This window comes from Cryptomeria japonica, unplaced genomic scaffold, assembly GCF_030272615.1.
Source record: "Cryptomeria japonica unplaced genomic scaffold, Sugi_1.0 HiC_scaffold_78, whole genome shotgun sequence".
Lineage (NCBI taxonomy): Eukaryota > Viridiplantae > Streptophyta > Pinopsida > Cupressales > Cupressaceae > Cryptomeria > Cryptomeria japonica.
The window spans coordinates 478,289-489,198 of record NW_026728900.1 but is presented as its reverse complement, the minus strand read 5'-3'; the positions used below and the strand labels follow the sequence as shown (position 1 = coordinate 489,198).

The 10,910-nt window shown below is 34.0% G+C and overlaps 1 protein-coding gene across 1 annotated transcript; it reads right to left on the bottom strand.

Annotated features, from left to right (window-relative positions):
* Positions 1-5,746: 5,746 nt before the first annotated feature.
* LOC131864170 (disease resistance protein Roq1-like) lies at positions 5,747-10,696 on the bottom strand. Its single transcript, XM_059215188.1, has 6 exons — positions 10,164-10,696; positions 8,922-10,056; positions 8,552-8,818; positions 7,577-8,449; positions 7,074-7,392; positions 5,747-5,997 (listed from the first exon to the last, which is right to left on the bottom strand). The coding sequence occupies exons 1-6, from the start codon at positions 10,694-10,696 to the stop codon at positions 5,747-5,749; spliced, it is 3,378 nt and encodes a 1,125-aa protein (XP_059071171.1).
* Between the last annotated feature and the right edge of the window lie 214 nt (positions 10,697-10,910).

Genomic DNA, 10,910 nt, shown 5'->3' with positions numbered 1-10,910 from the left:
TCATGTGAACAATTAGTTTTGGTTATTTACAACAAATTTATAAACACTTATATATTCTCTAATAGGTTCAGTTGTATCCAAGGAAAGTGCAACATGTTTATGTAATCCTATGTGAAAATTAATATTTAATTAAAATATGACTAATGTTAATGGCATTTGGAGCTATTGTTATTATATCAAGATATCCTTGTTAAAACTCTTTTGGAACTTTGAAATACAAGTAGATATATTATAAAAATGAGTTGAAGGATATAGAATTAATATGGTTGACTATATATTAATATCTAATATTTAGTTATTTTTATAAAATCCCTTTTGTGATATTAGACCTTCTTCGTAATAAAAAATGAATAGGTTTCAAGTAATAAGGTAGTCATAGACTTATTCAATATAATATAGATTTAGTTAATCTTTTTTCATAATATTTATTATATTTCTATTTAAAGGAGAGATATTATCTTTATTAGAATTAATATAAAGCTAAGAGTTAAGAGATGATGTAGCATGTGAGTCAAGATCTATGAGAAAAGTTCATGAATCTTTACACCTTGGCATGTACCTCAAAATATAAAAAACCACAATCACCTTTATATATAAAACATGTGGAGAGATTTGAGCCCAAGAAAAATCTGTCAATAAGGTACAAAGAAACCAACATAATTTAGATTTCATTATAGGATAAAATTAAGACATAATTTCATATTAAAAAATCTTAACAACTTAAAAGAAAAATAGTTTATTTAGTCTCAATTTAGCTCACCAAAATAAAAAGTAAAAATTATAATCTGTAGGGTTATTCTAGCCTAATAAACAAAATGCATGCATTAAACTCATAGAGGTGGGATGAAATGGATCATTATAAAACTTATGAAGATTACTTATAGCAAATAAAACATGATCCAAAGCAAACATAAAATCATTTTTTAATAATTTGAGTTCTTTGTTGTAGATAGCCTTAAAATTCTAAAATAAGGGTGAATCAAGCATTTGCCACATTATCTTCTAACCATTGATTAGTAAGATAATTGTCATATTTATTTATTTTGATTAGTAAGGAGCACTGTTTAAGGTGCTGAAAACTATTGTTGTTCAAATCCATGAGCCCACCACCCCAGCAAAAGTACCAAGCTTATGAGCATAACGACCTAACGGAGATTTGAACCTTGGTGGCAATTTCACCAAGAAAGTGTTTTAACTACTGAATTACATGGGTCACCCCTAAATAATTTCAATTATTAATTTTTACTTATTTATTTAAATTAATTTATTAATTTTAAATATATATTTATTTATTTAACTAGAATAAATTATAAAGATAGAGTTGCTCCCTCGCAATAATTATTTTTAAATAATCATTAAATATATGAAAAGCTCTTTAAACTTATTAGTATCTAAAAAATGATTAATCATTATTACAAAGATCACATTAAACTTCTTATTTACTAACCCCTTTCAATAATAATATTACTTTTAATAATAGTCCAAAGAATTAAATAAAAACCACTGGATTTGTTTTATGGTATACATGCACACCAAACTCTTGTAGAATCTGATAATAGTCTCTACCCTTGACTAGATAATTAAATTAAATAATTATGACATCAAGAACATCAAAACCATTTCCAGCTCTTATCACATAACAATAGACATTCAAACGTTCAATAGAAATAAAAAAACATATCTTGAAATCAAATTGAATACTCTATTTCTGAATGCTCTATTTTTAACAACGATATGTTTTTATTATTATAGCTCACACAAAAATACAAAGTTCTTTCCAATTTATAAATTTTTTGTTTCATATCCTTAGGATTTGAACTATCTAAAAACCAGGGCATACACTACTAAAGATAGAGCATGCAAAGCATGCATTATTTGGTGGAAAAGGCTAATTACCACTCTAAAATAAAACCAAACAATACGCTACAGACTAACAAGAAATTAACTATGCATGGGTATGCATTATTTAGCTAGAATTAGAACTGGAGATTTGGAATCTAATTATATTGCTAACTAAATTAAATTATGAATCCATTAAAAGAAAAGGCATTGATCGGTGGATCTCCTAGTAAGTTGTTCAAACTATTAGTTCAACAAAGCATGGTGACGAATGTGATTTTGACGATGGAAGTTAATAATAGTGGCTAAGTATGTAACTACATCCTTGAACAGCTTCAGTTATCCACATACTCCCCCTTGATGCTTAGAGGGCTCACAATTTTATCTCAAAGTGCAAAAAACTGAGCTTTTGCGACTACCTTGATGAAGATATCTACTAGCTAATACTGAGTGTTTATGTGATTCAATTCAAATTCCTTATTTTGTACCAGATCCTAAATGAAGTTATATTTCATATCAAAATTCTTTGTTCTACTATGATGAACCAAAATCTTTGCTAACTTGATGGAACTCACATTGTCACAATAAACCACTATAGGTTCAATTTCCTTTTCTCTAATTTCTTTGAAAACTTTTCTGATCTAAAGACCTTGTGTACCTACTAAGGTAATAACAACATAATCTTCTTTTGTGGTTGAGAGGGCAATAATGCATTGTTTTTTTTAGCTCCAAGTAATCAAACCAGAACCAAAAGACAAGCAATTTCCAAATGCAAACTTATAGTCATCCAAACTACCTCCCTAATCTGAATCACTAAAGCCAACCATTTTGAACCTTTTAGAAGAGTAGTGGTGAATATCAAAATTTAGAGTGTCTTTCACATACCTCAAAACTCTGTTGGCTTCCCTCAAGTGTATTTCTGACGGATTTGTCATATATCTTAAAAATAGTGAAATTGAATATGTAATATAAGGCCTTGTGTGGGTTAGAAACATAAAACTCCCAACAATACTTCTGTAAGTTATCTCATCAACTAGCTTAGCACCATAATCTCTACACAACACAACTCCATGAACACTTGAAGTGGAGGAAGGATTACAATCACTCATATCAAATTTCTTCAAAATATCTTGTGCATACTTTGTTTGACAAATAAAAATTTCATCCGCACTCTAATTAAATTTCATTCCAAGAAAATATTTCATGAGACCAAGATCTTTCATTTCAAATTCATTCACAATAGAAACTTTGAATTCATATTTCATCTTAGAACCACTACACATATGCAATAGATCATCAACATACAGACTTATCATGAGAATATCAGTACCTTCTTGTTTGTAGTAAAGGGTAGGTCTACTCTTACATCTCTGGAAGCCATTCTCATGAAAGTATCCATCAATCATGGCATAACACGCTCTTGGTGCTTTCTTGAGACCATACAAATCCTTCTTCAACCTGTAGACATGATGCTCTTTTCCTTGTACTTCAAAACCTTGTGGTTATTACACATATACTTCCTCTTCTAAGTACCCATTAAAGAAAGGCATTTTTCACATCCATATGATGTATAGTCCAATTCTTCTGATCTACTAATGAATTCGACATTCTAATGGTCTCTTGTCTTGCTACTAGTGCAAGTGTCTCTTCATAATCAATTTCATGTGTGTGTGTGAAGTCTTTAGCAACTAATCTTGCCTTGCGTCTTTCAACACTCCCATCACTGTCAAACTTGATCTTGTAGACCCATTTGGTACCAATATTCTTCTTGTCATGTGCAAGCTCTCTAAGCTCCCAAGTGTCATTCTTGTGAATGGAATCCATCTCTTTTTGCATTGCTTGCATCCAAACCTCATTAGTACATGAATAATCAAAGCATGGTGGTTCAAAATCAGTCTTGGTAAATAAAGCCAAATTCACTGTCTCACCTATTGGAGTTTCTTCATGTTTTTTATTTGTACTCCTTTGATAAATTTCACTCAACCTCCTTACTTTCCTTGTCGAAATTGGAGATGAATATGGACTTGAGCTTGGAACTGGAGAACTTGATGAGGGGTTTCTTAGTGGATTTGTACCACTTGAAATAGAAACATTAGTGGACTGCTCATGACCAATGTCATCAATAATAACATTATTCAAAACAGATTTTGACTTCTCAACATGGCATTTTTTTATGACCATAAACTCCCCCTTCATCAATAATTACATCTCTTGAGACAATAAGATTATTATAAGGGGATTACACAATCTATAAGCCTTTCTTTTCTCACTATACCCAAGAAAAATACATGATTCACTTTTTGCATCCAACTTTTGTCTATTTTGATCAGGTACATGCACTATCAATATTAGGCATTTTTCCATACCAAGCTTCATAAGGTGTCATATTTTTTAGTGCATTGGCGGGGCTTCGATTGAGGATGTATACTTTTGTAGCAATTGCATTTTCCCAATAAGAATTTCTCAATCCCTTGGTTTGTAACATGCACCTTGCCATTTTAACCACTATACTATTCTTCCTTCCAGCTACTCCATTCCATTAAGGTGTGTATGCAGTGGTGAGTTGCCTCCTGATGCCATTCAAATCCCAATAACTCTAGAAATATTTTGAACAAAATTCTCCTCCATGATCAGTCCTTAAACATTTTATTTTGCACCCTTTCTCATTTTCCACAAGGGCTATGAACCTCTTGAATGTATCCAGGGCTTCATCCTTGACCTTCAAAAAACACACTTGACAATTCTAAGAGTAATCATCAATAAAAGTGATAAAATATGATGACTTACTCAAACTCTTTGTTTCTATAGGACCACAGATATTAGAGTAAATAAGTTGAAGTGGGTGATGGGCCCTCCATGCATTACCCTTTGAAAACTTTTCCCTTGCATGCTTTCTAATGCATGTGATGTCAGAAGCTTCAAAATGTGAAAATTTAAATGCTCCTACCTGAGCCAACTTGTATCCTCATATGCCATATTTGCAAGGTTGTTGCTATGTTCACCAAACCTCAAGCAGAACATCCTATTCTTTGTCATCTAGGCACAACAGTGATCACCCTATTGCCCTGATTCTTATCATAGATAGTACATGTCTTATTCCAATATTGAACAAATTATGCTTCAACTATGAGGTGTAATAAATATCATGAATTCTCTTTATACCTTATTTTGTGTGGACCTCCATAGCTTCGTTTATAGCAACCTCCAAGGATTTATCATTACCAAGCTTTATCTTAGATTTAAAACTTCCATCCTTTGTTGAAAACAACTTCTTATTCTCCGTTATATGGTTAGAGCATCCAGAATCTAGATACCCAACATCTTTACTAGTATTTTCACCTTTGGCATAAGATAAAAATAAGTGATCGGGAGGATTCTCACCACTTTCTTGAGCATAATTACCACTTTTAACTTCTTTCAATCTACAATCTCTTTGAAAGTAACCATACCTATTATAATGCTAACATTGAATAATTCTTTTATCAAATGTGTCTCTACCTCTTCCTCTGATTCCTCTTGAAGAATTTTGACTTTTCCCTTAACCTTGGCCTTGATTGCTTTTGATGTTACTATCACTTGCATCTTCATTCTTTGTGATTTGTAATTTAGAGGAGAATGCTTTCTTGACACTTTCAAAAAAATCTCTCAATCTTTCTTCATGAGACATCAGGGATCCAACCAATTGATCAAACTGAAGGGTTTTCAAATATTTGCTTTCTTCTATGATTATGGCAATATGATTCCATATTGGTGTCAAATTTCTCAACATCTTTTTTATCAAAACTTCATTGCTCACAATTCCCCAAAGTGTAGCCATTTTATTGAACACATCTTTGACTCTGACACAATAGTGATTTACACTTTTAGCTTCTAGCATCTTCAAATTCTTGAATTCTCTCTTTAATATCTATACCTTGACAACCTTAACTTGAGCACTACCTTGGTAAGCTTCTTGTAGAGTCTTCCAGGCATCTTTGGCAATTGTTACTCCTAAGATTCTTGGAAATAATCTCTTATCATGAGCTATTTGAATGTGAAACAAATCTTGAGCATTGTTCTTCCTCGCCTCCTTCTTTGTTGTTCTTTCATTGGTAGTAAGGGCATTCCAATCATCTAGTTCCTCATACCCTGATTTAACAATCTCCCACAAATATTTTCCTATCAAAAAGTTCGGCATCTTAATGCACCAATAATCATACTCATTTCCATCAAATATTAGAACAGGCATCTAGTTAGAATTTGGCGAAATTCCAACAACAAAACTTCAACCCAAAACAAAATTACCTACTTTGATACTACTTGTAGAATTTGATAATAGTCTCTACCCTTGACCAACTGATTGAATTAAATAATTATGACAGAAAGAACATAAAAACCATTTCCATCTCTTATCACATAACAATAGACATTCAAACATTCAATAGAAAAAAAAAAAATAGACCTTGAAATCAAACTGAATACTCTATTTCAGAATTCTCTACTTTTAACAGTATTATGTTTTATTATTGCAGATCACACAAAAATATAAAGTTCTTTCCAATTTATAAAGTTTTTGTTTCACATCCTTAGGATTCGAACTGTCTAAAAAGCAGGGCGTACACTACTAAAGATAGAGCATGCAAAGCATGCATTATTCTGTGGAAAAGACTAATTACAGTTCTAAAATAAAACAAAACAATATGTTGCAGACTAAAAAGAAATTAACAATGAATGGGCATGCATTATTCATCTCGAATTAAAACTGACAATTTGGAATCTAATTCTATTGCTAACTAAATTAAACTACGAATCCATTAAAAGCAAAGGCATTGGTCGATGGATCTCCCAGTAAGTTGTTCAAATTGTTAGTACAGCAAAGCATGGTAATGAATGTGAGTTTGACGATGGAAGCTAAGAATAGCAGCTAAGTAGAGAACTGCATGCTCGAACAACATAAGTTTATCCACAACTCTTTGATATAAATTGTATCCTATAATTAAACTCTCTTAATAAACATTATAATTAAACCGTCAAATTATTATTTTTCATTATTAAAAATAAAATTCATTCTTTTCTTTGAACTGTAATCAATATAAATAGCACTTTTAAAAAATAATCATCTTCAATAAATTACATTCATAAATAATATAACCTATCAACAATGATTTGTAACACACCCACAATTTTATACTCTTCACCTTTCTTCACCTCTATCCCAAACCCCTTCTTCAGTATTCCATACCTCCTCAAAATACCTTCAATAGCCCGAAGATAATAGTATCTCGAAATATCACATGCCACCATTGTAATTATCCATTCTCCTTGACGCGCCTTAGGGCCATAGAGTGGAAGTAATTTATTTATACCCTCTTCTGAAATAGAGGTATCAATCACAACCAGAAAGCATCCGATAACCGCACTCAATTCTGACCACTTGAGAAAAGTTTCGTGGCTGCCAATTTCAATGATCGCATTGAGGTCAATATGAACGTCAGAAAACAGATATTCATTGAAACTTGACTCCGCTCCATCCACTGCTCTTCCTATCATATCCATTCCCACTGATGGCACACTCTAAAATGAATTACCAAATACTGTTAGTCACCCACGGTATCTTATTTTCATTTACAGATTACTTCAATCATTACTTGCAAAAATATAGATTATGTTATAAGAGCAAAAGGCAGAATAAAGATAAGGTGAATAACGAAATGAAAGAACGCTTACTTCTGTTAAAAAGCAGTGTTGAAATCATTACCTTCAACTTATGAATGCGATCTCGTATTACCGCATTGTTCCAATAAATAAGTCTCATCAATCTTAATCCGCGCAAGTCGTCAATCCCCGATATGTTCTGCAGCTTCTCACAAGAGTCGATCACAATTTGCCGCAAGCAGCTCGGTCTTGCAAGACTTGGAAACACCTCAAGCTCAGGACAATCATAAATGTACAATGCTTTAAGGTCGAAGTTACCTGAGACACTTCTCAACATTTGACATCCATTCAATTCAAGACATTCAAGTTTCCCACATCCATCAAATATAATCCTCTCGAGGGAACGAGGACCTAAAAAAGCTGGCAACTCCACAAGCTCTGGACAACCCCGAATGGTTAATTCTACAAGCTCTTCACAACCAAAATCTATTGATTTCAAATTTTGACAATCCCCCAACTCAAAATATTTTAGCTTTACATTTCTATCAAATGTTATCCCCTCCAGACACTTCATACCCATGAGACGCAAGTCCTCAAACTCAAGGTCTGGACATTGATTAATGTTTAATAGCACAAGATTTGTAAGATCGGATGTTCCTATCAATCTTTTGAGTTTTGCACAATTTTTAATATCAAGACAATTTAATGTTTTTACCCTTATTAAATTCAATTCCTTAAGATTTTCCATTCCATGAAGTTTGATTGACTTAAGGCTGTGATAGTGGATTCCACTGATTAATATCTTAGATACAAATTTTTCACCACCGATCTCTAGTTTCTCAAGGCCAGTCTTCGGGGTCTTGACACTACTGGACTTTCCTCTATTTTCTAAACTATCTTTTGATACTCCCAATAAATCTGGAAACTCTATCAAAGAGGTTTCACAAATTTGCAGCTCCTTCAACTGAGAGGGTGCCTGAATTTCAAGATAAATTTGTGTAAATCTTTCCATGATAAAAAATATTCCAGAGACAACATAACGGGGAGATTTACTTTTTCAGAGAGAAGATCAGAATACCTGTACGGGATTCTCCCACAACGTCTTGAGTTGCCCGCCTTTGATTGTCAAACGCTGCAAATTTTGAAGAGGAATCCAAGAAGGGATGCATGGTTGTTCTCCGGAATTGCCCTCTAGCTGGAGCCATAGTAAGGAAGCTGATGTCTCAAGCCAAGTACGTGGTTGGCCTACAAAGAACGTAACTTGAGAACCCAAAGACTTGTCGAAAATGGAATGGTAACACCTGATGTTGGTTTTGGCGAGTATTAATTTGAAACCCATTGATTCCTGCATACATAGAAGTAGATCAGGTTTCTGTTTATGTAATAAAATGTTTTGATTAGGAATACTACAAGACCAAAGAGAAAATCTGAAGGGCTAACAAGCATACCAAAACTTTCAGATCTTGAGGACGCCACAGGCGATGAGGAGGGCTGAGCTCAAGTGCCATTTCTCTTCCCAAGTCCCTCAGGTGGTCATGCATTCTCAATCCAATCGTCACTTCTCCTTTCCGACTCCTAAGTTTGAATTCTTCTACAAGGCACTTATTTTTTAGTGTTGCTAGTGCATGCTGAGCGTTCCATCCTGATCCCTTCAATAACCTTTCAGCTATACTCTTAGCTTCGCCTATAAAAAAGCAAGCAATATCCATAAAAACCTGTTTTTCTTCATCATCCAATGCATGGAAACTTATTCTCAGTCTGTTCTTTATATCTCGAGGAAGAGTTTTTCTAACTTTAACTAATTCCAAATTCCAATAATCCTTATTTCTACCATGAACATGCCTGCCCAGTACCTGAAGGGACAGAGGCAACCCTCCACAAACATCAACAAAGGAGTCAACCAGCTTCTCATACCCGCTAGATGGATGGGGTTGGCCAAAGGCATGCCAGCAAAAGAGTTCTCTACCATAATTTCTATCCATTCCTCTTAAATTATAACCGACGGTAATCCCTGCAGTTATAAGCACCCCAACGTCACGGGTTGTGACAATAACAAGACTATCACCAATATTATTTAGGATATCCATGACCGCTAGAGCATTTAACTGTTCCACATAGTCGATATCATCTACAACAATTAGGAAGCTTAAATGAGGGCTCCTTTGAAAACTATCTTTGAGATAGCTTGTTCCTTCCTCTGGACTCGTAAATCTGAGATCATGATTCTGAAAGAGATCTTTCAGAAGCTTAAGTTGCAAAGAATGTAACTGGTTTCTCACAGATGCTTCTCGCACATCAAACAAAAAACTTGCTCTAGAGTAACTCAAAATCTTTCGATTAAACAACTCTTTAGAGAGAGTTGTTTTCCCCGATCCACCCATGCCGAAAATGCCAACTACCTTGGCGCTATGCTTCCCTTCTTTCAACCCGCATTGGTTTTCAAAATCTTGTGCAAGTTCTTCAAGGCATCGCATCTCAAAATCTTTCACAAGATTATTAAGCCCCACTGGATGTGTGGCGACGTGTAAATATCTTTTCCTTTCTAATTCCTTTTGCACTGTTGCAACTATGTTTTTGCAGTCACTGAAACATTATAAAATGAAAGCAGAATTCAATGAGAAAATAGTTAACCAGAATTGATGGAATAAAAAAGTATATAAAGTAGAGTTTACAAAACACAGTAAGATTACCTTTGAAATTCTTCTCCAGCTATAAATGAAAGAGACTGAAGAGCTTCCTTCCACTCACCAAGCTTCTCAACATATCTGCCCTTTTTTTCATATTTAATGAATGCACCAGCATATACTCCACTTTCTATGTGGCGGAGATCAGAAGGCATCACTTGATAAAATATAGGGATAATTTTGGCCTTAGTTTCTAACATGAGAAGCAGCTCATCCAAACACCAAGGTGACTCTGCATATCCTTTGGAAAAAATAGCTATGTGTACCTTTGCAGAGCGGATGGCTGTCTCAATAGTAGAAGGAAACGAATTTCCTAGTTCTTTCTCTTTGGAATCAAGGAACGTCCGTATTCCCAGCTGCTCAAGGGAGTTGTAAAGTTGAGTAGCCAAAGTTTGTTTGACATCAGGGCCTCTATGGTTGATGAACACGTCGAACAGTCTTGAAGATTCAGAAATCTTCCTTCTTATGCCGGCAGGTTTTATTCCAGAGAAAGCTTTTAATTCCGGATTTTGCTGGTGAGATGACGACGAAGAAGCCATTAGTTCCAGTTCAAATGCTAAAAATCCTTTTTACAACAATAGAATAAGTAAGCGGGGTGAATAAGATGTGATTTACAATATGCGTAATGGAAGATGAATGCTAAAGTGAATTAATATATCTTTCCGTAGGGAGTTCAATACTTTCCTTGCCGTTTCCTCGAAACATCGAGAAAAATAAAGAGTAAGGAATATTTATCCAAAGGCCGAGCTGTTC

What these genes read in the sequence shown, in the direction of transcription:
- LOC131864170 (XM_059215188.1), bottom strand. Translation starts at nt 10,696, where the DNA reads ATGGCTTCTTCGTCGTCATCTCACCAGCAAAATCCGGAATTAAAAGCT. An exon ending in GCTGGAGAAGAATTTCAAAG is followed by an intron (nt 10,057 to 10,163) that starts GTAATCTTACTG and finishes ATAATGTTTCAG; the next exon opens with TGACTGCAAAAACATAGTTG. An exon ending in TGTGGGAGAATCCCGTACAG is followed by an intron (nt 8,450 to 8,551) that starts GTATTCTGATCT and finishes CTTGAAATTCAG; the next exon opens with GCACCCTCTCAGTTGAAGGA.